We start from the raw sequence: 24,649 nt of genomic DNA on the forward strand, positions 1-24,649 counted from the left end.
CGGAAGTGCCGCGGGAGGGGTGAGGCGGGCAAGCTACTGATGCTAAGGGAGGGTCCCCGATCAGATGTTCTCCTCCTGGAAACGGGGAGCGCAGGCCCCAGGCTTTTCCAGCAGGACAGAGAGCCTCTCAACTCCGCTTCGAGTGACGCCCCCTGGTGAGGTAAGTCCTGTGCTGGGAGGTGGGGGCGGGGGTGGGATCCCCAGCGTTGCAGCGACAGGAAGTGGGCAGCCAGGGTGGAGGACCCTGGGGTGGCGCGGCAGATGACTGAGTCTGAGTCCCTGCCTTGGGACTTCTTAGCTTTACGGAGCTGGGTGAGCCCCTCAGCAACCCCCCCACCTCAGTTTCCCCATCTCTGAAATGGGTGGGTAATCTCTCCCAAAGAGGCTGTTGGGAAAATTAAAGGAGAACACACGGAGAGAAAGGCTACTATGAATGAGCCGCTGTGCGGTAGTATTTATTGTTACAGTGTTAAAATCCACTCTTGGGAAGGCGCTGGGGTCGTGACCAGCAACTAAAAGGCAGGGGCATCATCTCTGTTCGTGGACAACTTTTCCCTTTGCGGCCAACAAACTCCCTCTGGGTTGGGACACCTTCTCACCAGCCAACTGTCGCCAAGAACGTGGGCTTCAGAAGTCGCCGTGTCCCACGGGCTTTCTTTCCTCGCCGCTCACCCGCCAGGAGCCCGTTGGAGCCTCGAAGAGCGGCGTGGGCGGGACGGGCCAGAGCCTACGGGCTTCGATGGGAAGGGGGTGGGCGCAGCTTGGAGCTCTGGAGGGTCTGGGTGGCCCCGCAGCGGACGTGTCCTGCCACATCTTCCCGTTCTGCCACGTGCAGCCCTGTTTAGTGACCTCGAGGTTTGGGGTCGCTGTTCTGAGGCCCCCTCTGTGCTGCCTGGGCTGCGTAGAGGCCCTTCCCCTTCCTTCCCCTTCCCCTCCCCCTTCATCTGGGCCAGGTTGTCACGTGGCTCCTCCCTGCCCCCTGCAGCCTGGGGCCCAGGGGGCAGGTGGGTGACTGAGGTGCTGACAGACAGACAGACTTTTAGGAGAATAGCTCTGCCCAGCTAATGACAAAGGGACCTTCCAGAGGTGTCTGGGTCAGAAAGCTGAGAGTCTGCTGGGCAGGTGACTTTTTTTTTAAATGTTTATTTTGAGAGAGAGAAAAAGAAGGAGGGAGAGAGAGGGAGACGGAGAAGGAGAGGGGGAGAGAGAGAGCGCGCAAGAGCGAGGGGGCGGGGCAGGGAGAGAAGGAGAGAGAGAAGCCCAAGCAGGCTCCGAGCTGTCAGGACAGAGCCTCATGCAGGGCTCCATCCCACGACCACAAGATCATGACCTGAGCCAAAATCAAGAGCTGGACACATAGCTGATGGAGCCACCCAGGCTCCCCGGGCAGGTGCCTCCTGATGGCCCTGGTCCCCGCTTCTGGGAGAAATATGGGGTGCCTCTGCCTACTCTGCTTCCCCCCAGCCTCTGGCACCAACTACCCCTTTCTAAGGGGCCAGCGCCCATGGACACAGATGATGCCACTCCAAGAAGCACATTCGTACGTTCCCAGGTCCGGAAGCCACATCACCCTCCACGGCCACACGACTCAGGCCCTTTGCACGGGATGTGGCAGGTCCCCGTTCTGCAGGCGGCCACCCTGCCCGCTTGAGTCACGAAAAGCCAATTCCAAACGGTCGCTTGGCTGCCAAGGACCGGGGCGTCAGGTAGGAGAGAGTGGGCTATTAAGGTATCATTTGGACCGAAAGGTGCTTTCGAGGTTGTCTGCATCGCCCCAGGCCTGCTGGCCCAATGTTGCACATTTTGGGGACAATGCCATCCCTGCCGGTGACCCCCCCCCCCATACTGTCTGCTTGCCCATCTTGTCCCCAGTGGGGTGGAGCGGGGGTGGGAAAGGCAAGCTCCATTTCCGACAACTCGGGTGAATGTTGGCTTCAGATAATCAGGCCCCCTTGTGCTACCCTTGCTCACCCTGTGGGAGTCATTTCCTGCCTGGTCTGCTGCTTCCCAAGAGGCAGATCCCAGGGTTCCGGGACACCCAGCCTGGAGGCTGGCTTGGGAGTGACCTGTGGCATCGGGTTAGAAGACGTTTTACTTCCCCCTCCGGGCTGCAGGCCCCAGGTGTGGCTGAATGTGGCTGGAATTTGGAACCTCAGCAAAGCCACCTTAGATACCAGAGCTTCCCGCCCTGCCCCGCCCGCCCCCCAAAGGCCACAGAATCAGAAATGGGACCCTAGAAGGCTAAACATCAGATGAACGGAGGGCCATCCACCTGTCCACCAGCTGGGCGTTTGGTTTCCATGGGCAAGAAAAGCTGTGCTTATCTTAAGATCAGAGAGAAAACCATGGTCTCCGGCATCGGGGAGGAAGGGTCACTCTCAGGTTCCTCAGGCCTCGGTTTAGGCTTTTCCCGCAGGGGGAACTGGTTCATTGGGCTGAGGAACATGTACTTTGACGGTTCTTGGAGGCCGACACCTGTTCAAGTCTTGGGAGTTCAGGCCTGTCATTGACTCTGGTGCGAACGGCCCCAATGGCGGTCGAGCATCGTGGTCCCAACAAAGGATTTGCTTTGACAACCAAAGTGTCAGGGGAACTCCAGTGCATGTCGTCCCTCCCAAGTCATCGCTCAGCGCTGAGGTCAACAGACTCGAGCCCGAACACGTGGGTCCGACTGGTTTTCAAGGGTTGTGTCTGTGGACTTTTTTTTTTTCTCTCTCTCTCTCTCTCTTTTTGGTCAAGCCCTACTGGGGGCTCTAGAGAGTCTGAACATTAAGGATTCCTTTCCTCCTTGTGCACGTTGTTCCAACTGGAACACTGTTGGGGAGAACCAGTTCAAGGTCAGTCCGGTGCTGTAAGTGGGAACTCAGAGCTCCCTTCTAGCCTCATTGCTTGCCACCTGTCTCCCGAGAGGTTACAAAGTGGGTTACAGACATTAGCACGTGTTAATTCTCACAATGTCCCTGGGAGGGAACCAGGAAGTGTTGTGGATGCAGGGGTTGAGGCACAGAGAGGTGAGGCCACCGGCAAGAAGCCACAGAGCCAAACAGTGGCAGAGTCAGGAAAAGGGCGGGGGGTTCTCTCCGCCACGTCAGTGACTTTGCTCGCCAGCCTTCATCCCCATGAGGGCCTTGGTGAACGCACCCCTGTTCCAGGTGACTGAGACCTCACCACACAGGTTTGTTGGGTCAACAGTGACAAGCATCTCCCTGCCCCCAATCCCAACCCCGTTGTCGAACTTGGTCGTCGCCGGCCTGAGTCAGTCAGCCCGGATCCCGTCCTCAGGATGTCCATCCTGACGACAGGAAGCCTGCATTTCCTGGCACCGTTCCCCACCCCGCACCCTCCCGGCGCTGTAGCCGCGCCTGGGAGCAGGCAAAAGGCTCTTCTCCGCGTCCACCCCCCGTGCCCCATGGCTTTTGGGGTGGAAGGGAGTGACCGCCCCATTTTGCAGTCTCCCAAGGGAGATTCAGCCAGCTGAGTCAGAACCCGGGTTCTCAGTCGTGGGGAGGCACAGGTGCTGGAGCCAGGAGCCCCGCCAGCCTGGCTGGAAGGGCCCCCATGCCGACAGGTCAGCCTCAGGCTGTGCTCGCCCCTGGCACCGCCCTTGCTGGGTGCCGTGTGTCTGGCTGGAGTCGCACCTGCGCTTTCTGGGAGGGTGCTCTTGGGGAACTGCCTGCCTCCTTCCAACCGCGGCAGCTCAGTTCAAGGCCCCGGGGACCACCCGGCCTGCTCAGTGGCTGGCGGTCACTCTGGGTGGGGCCTGGGTTATAGAGAGGCTGGGCCGACAGGTCCTCCCACTGAGCGGACAGGTCCACAACCCGCTGAAGACAGGCAGGCTGGTGTCCCCTCGTTCCTCGGAGCGCCCGTCTGAAACTGCGACAGTCTGCTGGGATTGTGCCCGGGAGGGGCGCATCCCTGGCCCGCGGCCACTATGTGCAGTGGTGACAGCATCTGGCTACCCTTCCTCCGCGGGTGTGTCCGTGTTGGGGCTGGTGGGGCGTCAGTCCCTTACACATTGGTGACCTCGAGGCCGTTGTAGCCTTCCAGCCGGCACTGCTCTGGCCTGCCCTGGGGGTCGTCGTCTCCACAATCTTCATTTTGAAGAGAGCCATAGTCATCATGAAAATCGGTGTCTTTGCTGCTGAAGCCCCTTCCTATCTTCCCCAGCGGCAGCTGAGAAGAGAGAGATGAAGGTCAGAGGAAAAGAGGAACGGGGTGCCTTGGGACCTGGAAAACGTGGGGTCCCCCCATTCTTATTGCTGCGTGACCTTAAGCAACTTGCCTAACCTCTCTGTGTGCTTCCTGCTGCTCAGAGACCCCCGAGAGGATTTTGTGAGTCAACCCTCGGAGACAGCTTTGCGTTCCCAACTGAAGGAACTGATTGGTTGCCCAGGGTGAGGACAAATATAGTCTGATTGTCCTCAAAAGTCTCCTACCTCCCTCCTCAGCAGGAGGAGCATGGAGAGTGGGTGTAACAAGAGAGGCGAGAGTGTCTGAGCAGGGGCGTGAGGTCCGACTGCATTCCCAAGTCGAGAAGAAATATTCTAGCACTTCCTGGTGTGGCAGAAAGGGTGTGCGTGTTTTGGAGACTCAGACACTGGGCTTTCGATCCCTGCTTTGCCACTTCCTGGCTGTGTGACCTGGGATGAGTCACCTGCCCTCTCTGAGCCTCAGTTTTCCCAGCCTCAAGGTGGGAATAGAAGTTCCTTCCTCCCAGAGTTGTCACAAAGAGTAGAAATTGGATCTGTAAAGCACACAGCCAGGCGTTGGCAAAGGGGGGCTATTATTAACCCTACACAGAAGGTCCTCAGTGTGTATTTATCTCTTATTTTGAACATATCTCTATTATAATCTTCCTGACGGCGCTTTGTAACTACTTATTCCCTCGACTGCCAGACCCGTGTTTCTCGATCTTTTGTTTCATGTTGCCACCTTTAAAAACGGAGACTTTTCCGATATTTTCTCCTAATCCCACCGCCCCCCCCATCAAATGTTCACCCCACAGACACACTGTGCTTCTGTTCGTGTCCCGTATACATACCTGTGCTTCATACATAAAAAGAGTGAGGTATTTGCCCCTTCCCACCAAACCCATTTTCACCCCATTCTAGACTGCACGTTTTGGACCGAGAGCACGGTAAGAGTAAGGGAGAGAATGTATTCATGCTTAGTCCCACTGATGCTCGGGGTGGTGCCTAAAACACAGTTAGGATCCAAAAACCGTTTGCTGCATGAATGGAAGAATTTTTGGATTATCCACTTGGGCCATCTGTGTCTACACACTTCCATTTAGGAATCTGGGTCAGTCTGAGTCTGTGTGAACAGATCCAAACCGCACGTGCTTCCATATACCAGAGGCTAATCTGCCGCTATCGGTCGGGTCATTGGAGTTCAAGAGCTAAGTCGGTGGTTCTCAGAGTTTGGGGTGCATGGAACCCTCTGGGCGGCTTGGCTGCAACCAAGGATCCCCCTCACCCCAGAGGCCCTTGGTTTTAGGAGGCCCGGGTGGGGGCGCCTGGGTGGCTCAGTCGGTTAAGCGTCTGACTCTTGATTTCGGCCCAAGTCATGATCTCACCGTTGGTTGGGTCCGAGCCCCGCGTCGGGTTCTGAGCAGAGCCCACAGAGCCTGCTTGGGATCCTCTGTCTGTCTGTCTCTCTCTCTGCCCCTGCTCACACTTGCTTTCCCTCTCTCTCATTCTCTCTCAAAAAATAAACAAACATTTAGGAGGCCCAGGTGGGTCCCAGAAGCTGCCTGTGATTCTGACGCAGGCGGGCGAGACCTGTGCTTTGAGATGCTACTCTAAGCCTTTGGGGGGAGGGGGGGGCTGGGCTTAAAGCATCATGCAGGTCAGTTGAAGGTGTCTTCCTCTCTCCCCTCCGCATCTGTGACCTGGTCCATTGGTCCCCCTCCACAAGCCAAGACAGGAGCTGGGAGGGGGCATCAATGGGTCCAGATGACAAAAAGACCTTCCCCAGGCTGCAGGAGCCCGGGGTGAAGGCGTCAGCGTCTTACCCGGCCAGCCTTGTATTTGATGCCGCCGCTGCTCTCCTCCTTCCCCGCCCGGGTGACGCTGGAGGCCCTCCCTGGGGGTGTGCCAAAACGCTCAGCCTCCCGGATGCCTGAGGAGCTGGGGAGAGACACATTCTGAGTCAGCGGTGGGGGACCCGGTCAGCTACCAGCACCCAGAGACACACACACTCACTCACACAGGTGACAATGACCGTAAATGCTGCAATTTACCGCGTACCTTCTGCGTGCTAAGCACCCCTGTGCTGCGAATGCACTCCGAAGCGTCAGGAAAATCGTCCCCGCCCTGCTTTTGAAATCTGTGTCTCCCCCGCCCCACCCCACAGTGACTTGTTGGCTGAAGTGACCCCATTACTCCCTTCTCTGTGTTAAAGCGCGGAAGGCTTCTGTTAGAATAGGATTAGGCAAACTGCAGCCTGCAGGCTGGAGCCGGCCCGCTGACTGATTTTGCAAATAAAGTTTTATTGGAACACAGCTACGCCCGTTAGTTTATGTGTTGTCTAAGCCTCCTTTCTTGCTATGAGAACAGGGTTCTATACTTTTTAAAAAATGTTTATTTATTTTTGAGAGAGAAAGAGTCAGAGCATGAACAGGGGAGGGGCAGAGAGAGAGGGAGACACAGACTCTGAAGCAGGCTCCAGGCTCTGAGCTGTCAGCACAGAGCCGGACGTGGGGCCCATGAACCCACGAGATCATAATCCCAGTTGAAGTCGGACGCTTAACGTCGTATGCTTAACGAACTGAGCCACCCAGGTGCCCCTGTATATGTTTTTTTCTTTTTTTAATTTTCTTTTTTCTTTTTTAAAATTTACATCCAAATTAGTTAGCATATAGTGCAACAACGATTTCAGGAGTAGATTCCTTAGTGCCCCTGACCCATTTAGCCCATTCCCCCTCCCACAACCCCTCCAGTAACCCTCAGTTTATTCTCTATATTTAAGAGTCTGTTATGTTTTTCCCCCTCCCTGTTTTATATTATTTTTGGTTCCTTTCCCTTATGTTCATCTGTTTTGTCTCTTAAAGTCCTCATGTGAGTGAAGTCATATGATTTTTGTCTTTCTCTGACTAATTTCTCTTAGCATAATAGTCTCCAGTTCCATCCACATAGTTGCAAATGGCAAGATGTCATTCTTTCTGATTGCTGAGTAATACTCCACTGTATATATATATACCACATTTTCTTTATCCATTCATCCATCGATGGACATTTGGGCTCTTTCCATACTTTGGCTATTGTCGATAGTGCTGCTATAAATTTGAGGTACATGTGTCCCTTCAAAACAGCACACCTGGATCCCTTGGATAAATACCTAATAGTGCCATTTCTGGGTCATAGGGTAGTTCTATTTTTAGTTTTTTGAGGAACCTCCATACTGTTTTCCAGAGTGGCTGCACCAGCTTGCATTCCCACCAACAATGCAAAAGAGATCCTCTCTCTCTGCATCCTCGCCAACATCTGTTGTTGCCTGAGTTGTTCATGTTAGCCATTCTGACGGGTGTGAGGGGGTATCTCATTGTGGTTTTGATTTGTATTTCCCTGATGATGAGTGATGCTGAGCGTTTTTTCTTGTGTTGGTTGGCCATCTGGATGACTTCTTTGGAGAAGTGACTATTCGTGTCTTTCACCCATTTCTTCACTGGATTATTTGTTTTTGGGGTGTTGAGTTTGATAAGTTCTTTATAGATTTTGGATACTAACCCTTTATCTGATATGTCATTTGCAAATATCTTCTCCCATCCCATCCCGTCAGTTGCCTTCTAGTTTTGCTGATTGTTTCCTTCTCTGGGCAGAAGCTTTTTATTTTGATGAGGTCCTAGCAGTTCATCTTTGCTTTTGTTTCCCTTGCCTCCAGAGACGTGTTGAGTAAGAAGTTGCTGCGGCCAAGATCAAAGAGGTTTTTGCCTGCTTTCACCTCTAGGATTTTGATGGCTTCCTATCTTACATTGAGATCTTTCATCCATTTTGAGTTTATTTTTGTGTCTGGTGTAAGAAAGTGGTCCAGGTTCATTCTTCTGCATGTTGCTGTCCAGTTTTCCCAGCACCACTTGCTGAAGAGACTGTCTTTATTCCATTGCATATTCTTTCCTGCTTTGTGAAAGATTAGTTGGCCATACGTTTGTGGGTCCATTTCTGGGTTCTCTATTCTGTTCCATTGATCTGAATGTCTGTTCTTGTGCCAGTACCACACTGTCTTGATGGTTATAGCTTTGTAGTATAGCTTGACGTCTGGGATTGTGATGCCTTCTGCTTTGGTTTTCTTTTTCAAGATTGCTTTGGCTATTCGGGGTCTTTTCTGGTTCCATACAAATTTTAGGATTATTTGTTCTAGCTCTGTGAAGAATGCTGGTGTTATTTTGATAGGGGTTGCATTGAATATGTAGATTGCTTCGGGTAGTATCGACATTTTAACAATATTTGTTCTTCCTATCCAGGAGCATGGAATCTTTTTCCATTTTTTTGTGTCTTCTTCAATTTCTTTCAAAAGCTTTCTATAGTTTTCAGCATATAGATTTTTCACCTCTTTGGTTAGATTTCTTCCTAGGTATTTTATGGTTTTATGTGCAACTGTAAATGGGATTGATTCCTTGATTTCTCTTTCAGTCACTTCATTGTTGGTGTATAGGAGTGCAACTGATTTCCGTGCATTGATTTTATATCCTGAAACTTTGCTGAATTCATGAATCAGTTCTAGCAGTTTTTTGGTGAAATCTTTAGGGTCTTCCATATAGAGTATCATGTCATCTGCAAAGAGTGGAAGTTTGACCTCCTCCTGGCCGATTTGGATGCCTTTTATTTCTTTGTGTTGTTTGATTGCAGAGGCTAAGACCTCCAATACTATGTTGAATAACAGTGGCGCGAGTGGACATCCCTGTCTTGTTCCTGACCTTAGGGGGAAAGCTCTCAGTTTTTCCCCATTGAGGATGATATTAGTGTTGGGTGGTTCATATATGGCTTTCATGATCTCGAGGTATGCTCCTTCTATCCCTACTTTCTTGAGGGTTTTTATCAAGAAATGATGCTGTATTTTGTCAAATGCTTTCTCTGCATCTATTGAGAGGATCATATGGTTCTTGTCCTTTTTTTTATTGATGTGATGAATCACATTAATTGTTTTGTGGATATTGAACCAGCCCTGCATCCCAGGTATAAATCCCACTTGGTTGTGGTGAATAACTTTTTTAATGTATTGTTGAATCCGGTTGGCTAATATCTTGTTGAGGATTTTGCATCCATGTTCATCAGGAAAATGGGTCTATAGTTCTCCTTTTTAGTGGGGTCTCTGTCTGGTTTTAGAATCGAGGTAATGCTGGCTTCATAGAAAGAGTTTGGAAGTTTTCCTTCCATTTCTATTTTTTTGGAACACCTTCAAGAGAATGGGTGTTAACTCTTCCTTAAATGTTTGGTAGAATTCCCCTGGAAAGCCATCTGGCCCTGGACTCTTGTTTTTTGGCAGATTTTTGATTACTAATTCGATTTCCTTACTGGTTATGGGTCTGTTCAAATTTTCTATTTCTTCCTGTTTCAGTTTTGGTTGTGTATATGTTCTCGGAATTTGTCCATTTCTTCTAGATTGCCCATTTTATTGGCACATAACTGCTCACAATATTCTCTTATTATTGTTTTTATTTTTGCTGTGTTGGTTGTGATCTCTTCTCTTTCATTCTTGATTTTATTTATTTGGGTCGTTTCCTTTTTCTTTTTGATCAGACTGGCTAGTGGTTTATCAATTTTGTTAATTTGTTAATTTGCTATCAATTTGTTAATAAAGATATGAATTTATTGCCATTATGATGCTTGTAGAGTTGGAGCTTCTGGTGGTGTTCTCTGGTCCTTTTTAGTATTTGTTGCTTTTGGTCTTTTTTTTTTTTTTTTTTCATCTTTTCTCCCCTCAGAGAGTCCCCCTTAAAATTTCTTGCAGGGCTGGTTTAGTGGTCACAAACTCCTTTAATTTTTGTTTGACTGGGAAACTTTTTATGTCTCCTTCTATTTTGAATGACAGCCTTGCTGGATAAAGAATTCTCGGCTGCATATTTTTCTGATTCAGCACATTGAATATATGCTGCCACTCCTTTCTGACCTGCCAAGTTTCTGTGGATAGGTCTGCTGCAAACCTGATCTGTCTTCCCTTGTAGGTTAGGGACTTTTTTTCCCTTGCTGCTTTCATGAGTCTCTCCTTGCCTGAGTATTTTGTAAATTTGACTATGATATGCCGTGTTGATGGTCAGTTTTTGTTGAATCCAATGGGGGTCCTCTCTGCTTCCTGGATTTTGATGTCTGTGTCTTTCCCCAGGTTAGGAAAGTTTTCCGCTATGATTTGCTCACATACTCCTATTTCTCTCTCTTCCTCTTCTGGGACCCCTGTGATTCTGATGTTGTTCCTTTTTAATGAGTCACTGATTTCTCTAATTCTTAAATCGTGCTCTTTTGCCCTGATCTCCCTCTTTTTTTCTGCTTCATTATTCTCTATGAGTTTGTCCTCTATATCGCTGATTCTCTGTTCTGCCTCATCCATCCTTGCCGCTGTGGCATCCATTCACGATTGCAGCTCAGTTATAGCATTTTTTATTTCATTCTGACTAGTTTTACTTCTTTTATCTCTGCAGAAAGGGATTCTAATCTATTTTCAACTCCAGCTAGTATTCTTATTATCGTGATTCTATATTCTGGTTCAGACATCTTGCTTGTATCTGTGTTGGTTAAGTCCCTGGCTGTCCTTTCTTCCTGCTCTTTCTTTTGGGGTGAATTCCTTCATTTTGTCATTTTGAAGGGAGAAAAAGAATTAATGAGGGAGAACAATTAAAATTTAAAAAATATTAAAATTAAAAAAAGATTAAAATTAAAAAATTAAACACACACACACAACAAATTGAATAAATGATGTTAGATCCTAGATGTGTTTTGGTCTGGGTGTTGAAAGTGGTTTGACAGATTAGAGAAAAAAAAGGGGGGGGGGGAAGAAAAAAAAAGGAAATCGTTTGAGAGTTTGAAAAAAATGAATACACTGAAGTAGACTAAAATGAGATGATGGAGGTAAAATAGAATTTGAAAAAACATACACAGAAGTAAAGAATATAGTAGAAAAAATTAAAGAAAAATATTTTATTAAAAATTAAAAATAAAAATGAATTTTTCTTTTTCTATATTCAAGAAGGAGAAAAGAAACGAGAAAGAGAAAAAAGAGAAAAAAGAAAAAAATGAAAAAAGGAAATCGTTTGAAAATTTGAAAAAGTGAATACACTGAAGTAGACTAAAATAAAATGGTGGAAGTAAAATAGAATTTGAAAAAATTTACATAAAAGCAAAAAATAGAAAAAAATTAAAGAAAAATATTTCTAATAAAAATTGAAGGTAAAAATGAAGTTTTTCTCTTTCTGCATTCAAGAAAAAGAAAAGAAATGAAAAAGAAAAAGAAACGAAAAAAAGGAGATCGTTTGAAAATTCGAAAAGGTGAACACACTGAAGTAGACTAAAATAAAATTATGGAAGGAAAACAGAACTTGAAAAAATTTACATAAGAGTAAAAAATATAGTAATAAAAATTAAAGAAAAATATTTTTAATAAAAATTGAAAATAAAAATGAATTTTTTCTCTTTCTGTATTCAAGAAAAAGAAACGAAAAAGAAAAAATAAAAAAAAGAAAGAAAGAATATTGAATAGATGAACCTGCTAACAGATTGAAGTAGGACTGAAATTGCTTCATTTTCCCCTAGAAGTCAGACTAGGAAGCGCTTTATGGTCCATAAACTCAGCCCGTGGTGAGACGTGTGTTCTTCAAGAGCGAGGTTGGCCCGGTTGGGGCAGCGCTCAGTGTAACGGCTCCGCTCTCCACTAGATGGCGCTGCCAGCCTCCTGGGGTGGGTTCTTGTGGCGCTCGTAGGTGTGTATGCGCATGCGCGGGAGCCGTGAAAATGGCGCCACCCAGCTACCCGGTCTGTTCTCCCCGATCAGCAGTCGTGCATCCGTCCTCTGTCTTCAGCTCTCGTCTGCTCCCCGCTTCTTCCGTCTCCGTGACCAGGCCCCAGGCAGTCACTCTCTCCCGAGTTTTGTCTCAGATGCGGCTGTTTTCCCCGGCCCCTTACTTCCGAAGGGCTGCGGCTTCGGCCCCTTCCGCCCTCTGCGGGAGGGTCTCCCCGGGCAACGGCCGAAGCCAGCCACACCCAGGAAAGTTCGCCAAACCTGCTGCTGCCGAAGCCCAGAGACCGCGGCCGGGTGCCAGCCGCCCCAGAAAAAGTTCGCGAGCTAGCGCAGCAGCAGCCTTTCAGGGATTATGGAAAATCGCAACACGCATCTGGCACCAGGCTTCACCCTTAACGACCTTGTTCCAGCACCAGCGATCGGGGCCGTTCTCTGGGGTCTGCTGGGCCCAGGTCGCCTCACAGCCTCTACCGAACGTCCTTCCGGCCGTGGAACCGCTTCTCCCCGTGTGGCCCGAGAACCTCCCGGACCCCGCTCTGCTCCTGGGGATTCGCCCTTCCCGCCAGAGCACCCACCGCCAGGTATCGAGCTGGGGAGTTGCAGCCTTTGCGCTCCCCCTGTTTACAGTCTTAATGGAATTTAAACCCTCTTCTTTCTCCCTTTTTAGTTCAGTCCCTGTGGCTGCTTCCAATTTTCCACTTTCTCTCCAGCTGCTTTTGGGGAGGGGTGCTTTTCCCGTATTCTGCCCCCCCCCCCCCAGCCTCTGTCCTCTCTCCGCTCGCAAAAGCACCTCCCTTCCTGTGCCTTCTTGCTCCCCAAGTTCACTTCTCCGTGCGGCGTACCTGCTGAATTCTGTGGTTCAGGTTGTGCAGATGGTCGTGTTAATCCTCCGGTCAGTTTTCTAGGTGTGTAGGTTGGTTTAGTGTTGGTCTGGCTGCATTTCATGGACACGAGACCCACAAAAAACTTCCATGCTCTTCCGCCATCTTGGCTCCTCCTCCCCCGTATATTTTTGATATAGACCGAGTGTCTGTGTTTTGACACGGTTCCCAAGTGCTAACATATTTACTATCTAACCTTTTTTTTTTTTTCATTTGATAAGAGTTTGCGTGCATGTGAGTGGAAGAGAGGCGCAGAGGGAGAGAGAGAAAATCTTAAGCAGGCTCCATGATCAACATGGAGCCCAACGTGGGGCTTGAAACCACGAACTGTGAGATCATGACCTGAACTGAAATCAAGAAGCTCAACTGACTGAGCCACCCAGGCGTCCCTCTGTCTAACGTTTTAAAGAAGTCTTCCGGCCCCTGTTAGAATATCAGTGCTGTGCTGGACGTGTGAGGTGTTGGGGTAAGAATCCTGGTCCAGAATCCTGGAAGTTCCGAACTCAGTCCTCCCACCTGCTCTGTTTTACTTTTAGATGTTGGGCAAACCCCCGTCTCCCCTGGGCTCTGGCGTTCAGCCTTTGCCTGCAGGGTAGGCTGTAGCCTTGGCGGGAGCCTTGTGCACGTTCTCCGCCAACCTTGCCAGACCCAAGCCGCTTATGTCCAGAGAATTTCCCGGAGCTCTAGCAGGATTGAAATCCCGGCTCTACCATTCATTGGCTGTGTGACCTTGAGCAAGCCATTTCGTTTCTTGGAAGCTTGGTTTCTAGGTCTGCAAAACGGGGATCATAACGTAGCCAACTTTATGAAGTTAGTTAAAACGTGCTTCGAAGCTTAGCTGACGTCCAATAAATGGCCATAATAAGGGTTCATAGTAACATTTAGAACACTTTGCAAAGAAGTCGGCTCTGATTGACAGGCAGCCAGGGATCGGGGTCGCGGGAGCTGAGAGCCTTGGCCCAAGCTAACATGAAGGCAGACTTGCTAAGAGAAATGAACCTTCTAGGGTCTTTAAAGCTGCCTCAGAGAAGTCCTGCTTCCGGGGCAAACTTTGTCGAGGGGGTTTAAGGCAGGGGAGAGGTGGCATGTAGGGGCGCTGGCAGGTTGGAGGGCAAATCAAGCTAAGTTTTCAGATCCATGGGTGCCGGGGGCTCCCCGGGTCTAGTGGGGAAGCCGTTCCAATGCAGAAGCCATGAAAATCTAAACTCACTCAGCCAGCGGTTTGCTGTCATGCATCGAAGTGCATTAAATCCTCCTGACTTGGGGACACTAGCTGTTGATTGAGCTTGGGAGAGCTGCCGGGGCCCTCGGCTTCCCCCTGGAGAAGAGGTAGAAGTCAGGCCTTACCTGAGGATTCACGAGACCCTCGGTGGCAGGGATAGAACTTGACCTTGAGCCTCTAGGATCAAGATCCGGACCCTGGAGGACAGCGTAGGACCCTGGGCTCCACACCAGTGGAGTGGCCTGGCCTGACCTCTGAGCAGGTACATTACCTGGGCTGTGTGTTCTGCAGAGAGGGGTGCGTGAAAGCTCTTCTCGGGGCGCCTGGGCGGCTCAGTCAGTTAAGCGTCCAACTTCGGCTCAGGTCATGATCTTGCAGTTCACGAGTTCAACCCCCACATCGGGCTCCATGCCGACAGCTCAGAGCCTGGAGCCTGCTTCGGATTCTGTGTCTCCCCCTCTCTCTGGCCCTCCCATGCTCATGCTCTCTCTTTCTCTCTCTCTCTCTCAAGAATAAGTAAACATTAAAAAAAAATTATGAAGTCCTACCTCAGAATGTGAGCGTGTTTGGAGAGGAGTCTTTGTGGAGGTAGGTAATTAAGTTAAAATGAGGTCATTCGAGTGGTCCACAGTCCGATATGACTGGTGTCCTTGCAAGAATCAGAGATTTGGGGGGCGCCTGGGTGGCTCAGTCGGTTAAGCGTCCGACTTTGGTTCAGGTCATGATCTCGCAGTCTGTGAGTTCGAGCCCCACGTCGGGCTCTGTGCTGACAGCTCAGAGCCTGGAGCCTGTTTCAGATTCTGTGTCTCCCTCTCTGTCTCTGCCCCTCCCATGCTCATGCTCTGTCTCTCTCTGTCTCTCAATAATAGGTAAATATTAAAAAAAATTTTTTTTTTAAAAGAAGATGGTGGGTGGGTTGAAGAACAAACCCATCAGGAAGATTGTCTTTCATTGTCGGGGGCATTCTGGGGGGCTCAGGGAAAGGGTTTTTCCCACCAGTACCGAACCACATTTAGGAGAGGGAGGGAGGGAGGGAGGGAGGGAGGGAGGGAGGGAGAGAGAGAGAGAGAGAGAGAGAGAGAGAGAGAGAGAGAGAGAGACAGGTCTTAACCTCCATTATTGCAGTTGAACCTGGGCATTTATACCCTGGGACAAAGGCTCAAAAGTCCCCCTGGGAGGGGTTCAGGGAGGGGCCTTGACACCTCCCACTGTTGTTTGGTCATTCGGCTCACGCTTCAGGGAAGAAGCAGCGTATGATGGTTTAAATCCCAGCTCCACTGTTTATCAGGTGATGGGTCCAGGCAAGATAGGTAACCCTCTTGTACCTCAGTTTCCTCATCTGTGAAATGGGGCTCCTAGTATGTGTCTCCTGGTAGCTATCAAATGCTAGGCCCTGAGCCGGGCCCGTGGCAGAGGGCAGCCAGTGGCTGTGGCAGTTTGATGACCGCACCCTATAGCTGCCTCTGCAGGAGGGAAGGAGAAGGGAGGAGGAGAGGGAGATGTTGGCCGATTCTTCCATTTTTGGAAACAAAATGGCAACCTCTGGACTGTGGGTCATGAGGCCATAGAACGGGAATGAGTAAGAAGATACAAAGTTTGTCTGCTGCTTCAGAGATCTAGGGGACACTCTGGGGGCCCCTGGGTGGCTCAGTTGGTTAAGCAACAGACTCTTGATTTTGGCTCAGGTCGTGATCTCACAGTTTGTGAGTTCGAGCCCCGCGTCAGGCTCTCAGCATGGAGCCTGCCTAGGATTCTCCCTCTCCCTCCTTCTCTGGCCCTCTCCTGCTCACGCTCTCTCTCTCTCTCTCTCAAAATAAATAAACATTAAACAAAAATACAGAGAACTCCATCTCTGACCTCATATCCAAGCAGAATATAAGTGGGCATTCTGGAAGGACCCATCCCTGTCCCTGACTCTATGTTAGTGATGGGCTGTATCATCCTCCAGGCCGACGCTGGGGACAGTCCCCTATTTCCATGCAGACTTTCCATTTGGCTGCTCTGGGGCTGCAGCGAATGCCTTTGGAACACCACGGCTACTCCCTGCATCCTTTTTGTCCCCTGGTTTATTCCTCCGGATCTGGAACTCACAGAGGACTGACACAGAGTTGGTGCTGGACGGGGGTTTATCAGGAGAAGCAGGAGGCGCGTGTCGGGGCAGGTGCCGCGAGAGGATGCGAGACACTGCTCGTCTGGGTGTGTGTCTTGTCACAGAGACAGGAGGAGGCGGGAGAAGGCAATGTCATGTTGGGACTTAGTAACGCCGGGAACGTGCCTCTCCCGGGGTCAGGTGTGGATGCTAATGTTCCCTGACTCCGTGGCCCTGGGCCACAGTATGGGGTGACTGCAGCCTCCTGATGTGCTCTGAGCGGCCTGCCCCCTCTCCTCTTTAAGAGGTCACAGGGCCTCAGGGTCTACTGGGGAGTGGGAGCAGGTGCTCATCAGCACCCCCGTAAACTTGCCAGCGTGGTGGAAAGCCATTGGGTCCTAGGGAGACACTGGCATGGCCACTGGCTACTCTTAGGGAGCCACTGCATTTCTCTGAAGCTAGTTTTCTCACCCATACGATGGGGCAATGATCTGGGGCGCCTGGGTGGCGCAGTTGCTTAAGCGTCCAACTCTTGATTTCAGCTCAGGTCACTATCTTGCGGTTTGTGAGATTGAGCCCCGAGTCGCGCTCTGCGCTGAGAGCGCAGAGCCTGCTTGGGATTCTGTCTCCTGTTCTCTCTGCCCCTCCCCTGCTTGCTCTCTATCTCTCTCTCTCAAAATAAATAAAAATGAACTTTAAAAAATGGGACAATGATCCCTTCCCATCCAGCTTCCTTCTTAGGGACGAGGATCAGATGAAATAAGAAATGAGACAGAACTTTGCTGGTGATAATTTGCAAGTCAAATTGCGAAGTGTTATTCCCACAACCGTCACCTGGTCCCCCCAAGCCTTGGATTCCATCCGGGATGGAGTCTCGGGTTAGCCCTTGGTATCTATTCAATGGTCAGGGATGGTTCTCCATCTGAATCCTTCCACCCCATCAGAGTATTCTGGAAGGGCTCACCCCAAAGGACCAGCACCACCTGCCCTGCCCCCTCTCTCTGGAAAGCTAAAGTCAGCAACAGAAGGACAGGGAGCAAGAGGGCAATGGGCAGGGCAGTTTCACTGCTTGGGCCACCGCTGAGATGTCCTGGGGCAAAGCCCGAGGATCTTGGTTAATATAAACCCATCCGACCCTCCCACGCATCTCACCACATGCCTGGGGGTCACCGTCTCCACTGGTGTTCTGCCTAGCTGGGGACACTTGTACCAACGGGGGGTGGTCTCCAGAATTTCTTAGGAACTCATGAAGTTCTGTTTCCCCTAAGCTGACTGAAATCTCTTCCCCTGGGCTGTGGCAGGTTCTCAGCAAAGGGGTCTCAAATGCCACACCAAGACCCGATGCACGGGCCATGGATGGACACACAGAAGGAAGCAGCATGGTGCAGAGGTGACAGCAGGGAGGTGGGCCTGGGGTCTGGGCTGGCGGAGCGTCTCGGTGCCCTGGCTGACCAGCTCTGACTCCTTGCCTGTAAGATGAGAAGAGTCCACTTTCCTCTTCCTTATCCTGATATCAGGAAGGATTGCTTTCCTCTTATTCTTAAATTTTTTAATGTTCATTTTATTTTTGAGGGAGAGAGACAGAGCGTGAGCAGGGGAGGGGCAGAGAGAGGGAGGCACAGAATCCAAAGCGGGCTCCAGGCTCTGAGCTGTCAGCACAGGGCCCGACGCGGGGCTCGAACCCATGAACCGTGAGCTGAAGTCAGATGCCTAACCGACTGAGCCACCCAGGTGCCCCACTTTCACCTCGTTCTTAAAGGAGTCTTTGGCCTGTCCACAGCATAAGAACCCACCCTATTTGCTCCCCACCAGAAACGTCCCCAGTGCTCAGCCACAAATCCTGGACAGTCCTTGTAATGCACCTGTTAGCTCAGGAGCGCTCAAGGGTTTAAGCAGACACATGAGTGCCTGCTAATGTTTAGCTAGTGCTGCCCCTCCAGGGCTCAGAATGTAGTAAGGCCATTACAGATCACGGTGCTCCAGAAGGGAGGTCAGGGAAGGGGACAATTCTTAGGAGAAAAGCCTTTTTCCTGCACCTGTTGATGTACGGCTCATGGAATAGGGTCCTCGTCAAACGTTGGTCTCCATAGAACTACCTCAAAATGCTCAGAATGTACATTCCTGGGCTCTACCAGCAGATAAGGGTCCTGCAGATCCGGGTGAGGGCCAGGGGATCTGCATTTCACAAGGGCACCGATGATTCTGCTGCAGGAGTCCATGGACCACGCTTTGAGAAACACTTAGGTATTAGCCTGCTGATGGGGAAGGGCAACTCGGGACTTCTGGATTGTCGCCACTGATACACAACTCCCCCCACCCCCTAAGCCTCAGTGTCTCCACCTGCAAAACACAGGGTGTGTTCCAGCTGCTTCTTGAGGCTTCATGTGGTTTGGGGGTTCAGCACTCGGGGTTCTGACTCGAGAGCCTCCGATTCAAATCTGAGCTCAGTCAGCAAAACGGACACAGCCTTAGCTAGACTCACCGATAATCAAAGAGTAAAGACTTAAATGACTAAAACCAGGAATGAGAGAGGGGACATTACTACCAACTTTACAGAAATAGGAGAGGCTATCAGGAAGTGATTATATAATCAGTTACATGCCAACGAATTAGCTAACCTCGGCAAAACGGACAAATTTCTAGAAAGATATAAGCTACTGAAACTGATTCAAGAAGAAATAGAAATTCTGAATAGGTTTGTAACAAAGACAATTGAAGTAGGGGAAAAAAATTCCCTGAAGAACAGTCCGGGACCATGAGGCTTCATCAGTGAATTCTACTAAATGTTTAAGGAATAATGAAAACCAATCCTTCACAAACTCTTCCAAAAAAAAAATAGGAGGGGAGAGAATACTTCCCAATTTAACCTACGAGACCAGTATTACTCTGATACCAAAACCAGACAAAAATATCACAAGAAAAAAAAACTATAGACCAACATCCTTTATAAATATAGATGCATGGGGTGCTTGGGTGAGTCAGTTGGTTGAACACCTGACTTCAGCTCAGGTCATGATCTCATGGTTCGTGAGTTCGAGCCCCATGTCAGTCTCTGTGCTGACAGCTCGGAGCCTGGAGCCTGCTTCAGATTCTGTGTCTCCCTCCCTCTCTGCCCCTCTCCCACTTGTGCGTGCTCTCTCTCAAAAATAAATAAATAAACTTAAAAAATTAAAAAATATATAAATATAGATGCAAAAATCCTCATGCAAATGCTAGCAAACTTCGTCCAGCAACATATGAAGAGGAATATACACCACGACCAAGTGGGATTTATCCTAGGAATGCAAGGTTTCCAACGTATGGAAATCAGTCGATGTAATATGCCATATTAATAGAACAAAGGGCAAATCTGGGCTCTGCTACTTTCTAGCTGTGTGACCTGGGGCAGGGACCTTGGCCCCTTCGAACAAGTTTCTCCATTTATTTATTTATTTAAAAAAAAATTTTTTTTAACGTTTATTTATTTTTGAGACAGAGAGAGAGAGACAGAGTATGAACGGGGGAGGGTCAGAGAGAGGGAGACACAGAATCTGAAACAGGCTCCAGGCTCCGAGCTGTCAGCACAGAGCCCGACGCGGGGCTCGAACTCACTGGCTGTGAGATCATGACCTGAGCCGAAGTCGTACGTTCAACCAGCTGAGCCACTCAGGCGCCCCAAGTTTCTCCATTTTCAAAGGAGGGTTGGTGACACTGACTTCTTGGTGTTGTCACGAGGATGAAATCAGTACCCATAGCAAGTGTCCAATAAACCTTAGCCTAACGGTAATTATTTTGTGGACAGAATCCACTGGGAGGGGGTCTGGGTCATCTGTCCAGGTGCTTCTTCTCTGGCCACTTTTAGCTGAGGAGGCTGGGGTAGGTGGGCTGACACAGCCTGCCCCCCGGGACCATCAGCACCATCAGTCTGCTCGATCGCCGCCTCCAAACCTCCGTCTCCACAGCTCTCCCTGCCCGAGCGGCCACCTTGACCTCTCCGGCCGGTGCGAGTCCTCCCCAGCCCACACCCCACCCTCGCAGGGTCTTTCCTTACACCTGTGCTACTCACTTTCCCTTCCCTAAATGCCGGGGGAGTTTGGGGATTTCACCGCACACTTCATTCAAGACCTGACCCCTCCTCTGTGACCTTCACGCTAAAGCACCTTGCTTCTCGGAGCCCCAGTTTCCTCTGTGTAAAAGGAGGCCTCCGTGTGGTAGGGGAGAAGGGGGTGCGGGAAGTGAGGGGGCTGTGGGGAAGTCAGGGTCATCTCCTCGAGCCCCAGAGCGGGAGCCAGCAGCCCACACTCACTTGGCTGGGTGGAAGACGGCACTCATTTCCTCTGCCAGGTGTCTCCGAAGGATGTGCTTCCCGCTGGGGATGCCCAGGGCAGTGGCCATGGCCTCGGCGTTGAACGTGGGCTCCAGCACCAACACAGCACCGTGGATGCCGCTGTTGGTCAGGTTGTCTGCGTACTCCTGAGGGCGAGGCACAGGGCTGGTCAGCCTTGGGGGCCTGCCCTGCTAGTCTGAGGGGGCCACCCTGTTGTCCTGAGGCTGCCCTGCCGGCTTGAGGTGCCCTCAGCTGCAAGTGGGGACATGTCCCCCACAGCAAAGGCTTGTCCCCCTGGGGACCGGCCAGTTTAAGCCCAAGGGGGATCTCCTCACTCCTTTACGGCCATGAGGACGGTCACCAAGACTATTTTGTCACTGACATATCCCCAGACCTTGGCAGGCAGCCCATAAATACTTGTCCAGTGAGAAGAGAAACCCAGATCCAACCCGACCCAGGCTTCAGGGGACAGCCCAGCCTCTCCACTCCTGCTATGAGAAAGGCATCATTAATGGGGGTCCCGCTGCGGGGGCAGGGTGAGCGCTCCCTCCTCTTGAGCGACAGGAGGCAGGCACTCTCACCAGCCTGGGCGGACACCCCACTCCCACAAAATGGGCACAAAACGTGCATGGGATTGGCACGTGCCTGCGAGTCGCCCCCAGCCCATCACCACCTCTCACCTTCAGGTCGATGTCCCGCACCCACTTGAGCACCCGTTGGTTGGTCCAGACCACGGGGTCTATGTTCTGGGTCTCGCAGCGGGCGCGGCGCTCCTGGAGGGCCTTGTGGGGGGAAGACAGCGGGTCAGCTGGTGTGTCGGGGGCGGGGGGCTACACAGAGATGACAAGGAGCGAGTGTCGGCCGTGTTGGGGGGACCCTGGTATGCCAGTACAGGGGGGAGTTCTGGCCGGCGAGCCCCAGCTTCTCTGGCCACGTCAGGCTGGGGCTTGGCCGTTCATCCTGGGAAATGGGGAGAAGCCTGCTTCTGGGGTGGAGGGCTGGGTGAGACCCCCAGAGGCTGCCTGGTTTGTGCGTCCCTGTCCGCCGCTCTCCTGACACAGAGTGGGTGCCCAACAATGTGGCCCTTCCATGAGGGGCTAGGTCTCTTGTGGGTCCACCCAGCCCCTGGGGGCAGTAAGTGTCACCCAGGCACAAAACGTCACCCACGGCGGCCTGTAGAGGGATCAGCCTGGTCCCCTTTCGCAAGCCCCCTTGGGGGGACTGGCTCCCAGACAAGGACTCCTGGGCTCGTGGTGGACACATGGATTTCTGCCCCCCCCGCCAGCCGATGGCTTTCTCCAACTTGCCCTGACCAGCCCCAGTGCACCAAGCCCTTTTCCACCCTTGACTCTCACGATCTTCCTGCACATCCACCTCCTTCACCAGCCTGGGGCTCCCGGGGGCCCGGGGCCTGTGCCTCGGGTCCTGTGCTGGGCGTGCGCCAAGGGCTGGAGAGCTGGACGGCGCCCTTTTCTATGCCTCTCCTCCTGACCCCCAGCTCTTGTGCTCTGACGTCACACTCGAAGAAAAGGAAACCATCTGGACTGATTCCACTCCGCGGCCGAGGGCCCCTCCCTCAGGGATATTTGGTCCCCGGGGAGCTGAGGTGCATGTCCCGTGCCGTCTGGCTTGGCAGGGCTCCGAATCAAGGGGGCGCTCAGAGTCCAAACTCTAACTCTCCCCCCTGCTGTCCGGTTGCCTACCTGGCCTCCCTGTTCAAGGCCTCAGCTCAGCTGTCACTCTCTCTGGGACGCCCTCCCTGATTCCTCTGGAAGCGACTCCTTTGGATTTTCACAAAGCCCCGGGCTTTCCTCACCGGGGCAACTTTCCATGGTATTGTGGCTCCAGCTTCTATGTGGTTCTCCCTGATCAGCAGTGAGCTCTTGGATGAGGGTTCCCCACTTCCTCTGAATTGGGCACCGGGCCTGATGATGCCCAATAAGCAGTTGTTGGAAGAGGGAGGGAGCGAGGAAGGGGCGATGGATGTGTGTGGATGGAGGGATGGGCAGGTAGTCGGATGGACAGACAGTGGGTACCAGTGTGGGAAGAAGGGCTGTGGGAGGTGCCCCCACCTCCTGCCCTGGTCCTCACCTCCCTGCTGAAGTTCACTTGGTACAGCAGCTCGATCCCCAGCAGGATGCTGACCTGGTGGAACTTCTTGGACACATTCAGGTGCTTTTCCAGGTCCCGCTTCATCAGGGAGTGTAACATCCGCCCGTCGACCAGGTGGTTTTGGAAGGCCTGAGAGTACTGGGACAGGCCGATGTCATTCAGCCAGGCCTTGGCCACCCAGTGATGGTCCAGGTCAGCGGCTTTGGACAGGCTGGTGAGGAAAGACATGGCCAGAAAGAGGGATGGGTGGGGGACAGGTGGCAGGAACAGAGGGACGGGAAGAAACGGGGCAGAGATGGGCAGAGACGAAGAAAGAGGGAAAACAACAGGGCGGGGGAGTGTGGGGGACCAAGAAATCGGGGAGACGGACAGGAAAAGGGATGGATTGAAGAGACAGGAAGAGAGAGACAAAGCAGAGATGGGGAGAGAGGTGGGCACAGGGGGCGGGAGGAGACACAGACAGACAGAAAGACAGACACAGAGAAACAGAGAGCGAGCCCCCAAAGAGCAGAAAAAGGATCAACAGAGAGGCAGACAAAGGGGACAGGAAAAGAGGAGAGAGCACATTCAGACACGCTGAGTGGGAAGGGACAGTGGCAGAGCAGCAGGGACATGTGCAGTGGGAAGCAGCACCTCTGGGAGCCCTCGGCATCTTCAGCCTGTCCCTGGGCACGGTCCCCTGGGAATGTCCCTCTACCGAAGCCCTGAAGCCTGCAAAGCCATGGCCTGGGCCGTCTCTCCTCAAAGTCACACCGTGGCGTGTCTTGAAATCAGAATTAAAACCCCCGTTTTGCCCATTCCAAGCCCTCTCACCTCACTGCTAGACCTCAGATCCTCTGTATCCCACACAGAACCTAGCTCAGTGCTGCACACATAGTAGGTGCACAACAAAGACCCAAACGGATAAAAAGGTGCGTGCTCCGGACCAAGAGGTGCTTCCGGCTGTCATTCCCCTAATCGCCACACGGTGGCAGCGGGACAGAAGGAATTAGCACAGCCCAGCCCGCCTACCGAGGGACTTGAGAAATGACCCCCCGGGGCTGCCAGGTGGGCGGGTCCACTACAGAGGGATCAGGATGTTATAGGGAAATGAGGGCCCACGGGGAGACACCGCCCCCTTCCCCAGGTCTGGGATTGGGACCAGCATCCTCCCCTCCCCGCCCTGCCCTCCAGCTGGTCTCCTTGCTCCAACTGGGCCCTCCCCAGTCCCTTCCCCAGGACAGCAGCCAGGGCCGACCACACCACCCATCCTGCTGGTGCTCCTGCCTGGCTCCTTGCTGTCCTTCCTTCATTCCACCAATACGCGCTTAGCAGCTACTGACTGGTGTGCTCGGGATGGATGCTGTCGTGTAATGGGCACGTCTCCCCTCATCTCGTGGCCCCTTTCTTTCCTTCTTCTCCCCTGTGCTCTCTGTTCCCTGGTGGCATCATTTCCAGGGCTCTGGATACGTCTGTAAATGAGGACTCCCAAATTCTCATCTCTCCCCTCTCCTGTCTCCTGAGACCCAGCTTCTCACTAACTGCCCTCCTAGCATTTCCTGTCATGCATTTCACATTTAATGGGCTCCAAATGAAATGCCCTGTCCCCTTTCCCAGCTCTGCCCCGTTGCCCACCATCACCCAGCTCCCGGGCCTCACTTGCCCTCCTCCTCCCTCCCCCGCCGGGTCTATCAATCACTCTGGTCAGTGTGTCTGTCCCCTTTTCTCCTTTTCTGGGTTCAATCTACCACCACCTCTGGCACAGATTTCAACAATTGCTTCCTTACTTCCGCCCCCCACCCCCCACCACCTGCTCCACCCCTTCTAATCCACTTTTCCCCACAGTGGCCAGACAGTCTTTTAAAACCATCAATCAGGTCATGTCCCTCCTTTGCTTAAAATCTTCCAGTGGAGGAACCTTAAGTGCACATCACTAAGTGAAAGAAGCCAATCTGAAGAGGCTACATATTGTACGATTTCAACCCTATGTCATTCTGGAAAAGGCAAAACTACGGAGACAGTAAAAAGAGTAGTAGTGGTCACCAGGGGTTAGGAACAGGGAGGGATGGATAAGTGGAGCACAGGGGACTTTTTAGGGCAGTGAAATTATTCAG

General features: G+C 51.6%; 1 protein-coding gene across 1 annotated transcript in view; it reads right to left on the reverse strand.

Moving 5' to 3' along the window:
• Nucleotides 1–441: 441 nt before the first annotated feature.
• KAZN (kazrin, periplakin interacting protein) overlaps nt 442–24,649 on the reverse strand; it is a 1,070,250-nt gene continuing 1,046,042 nt past the window's right edge. The window contains 5 exon segments of the mRNA XM_019461891.2: nt 442–4,173; nt 6,014–6,128; nt 20,424–20,590; nt 21,125–21,226; nt 22,536–22,767. Coding sequence (XP_019317436.2) covers nt 4,009–4,173; nt 6,014–6,128; nt 20,424–20,590; nt 21,125–21,226; nt 22,536–22,767 — 781 coding nt within the window. The 3' untranslated portion in view covers nt 442–4,008.

This window comes from Panthera pardus, unplaced genomic scaffold (assembly GCF_024362965.1).
Source record: "Panthera pardus isolate Hobbes unplaced genomic scaffold, ASM2436296v1 HiC_scaffold_11, whole genome shotgun sequence".
In the NCBI taxonomy this organism is placed as follows: domain Eukaryota; kingdom Metazoa; phylum Chordata; class Mammalia; order Carnivora; family Felidae; genus Panthera; species Panthera pardus.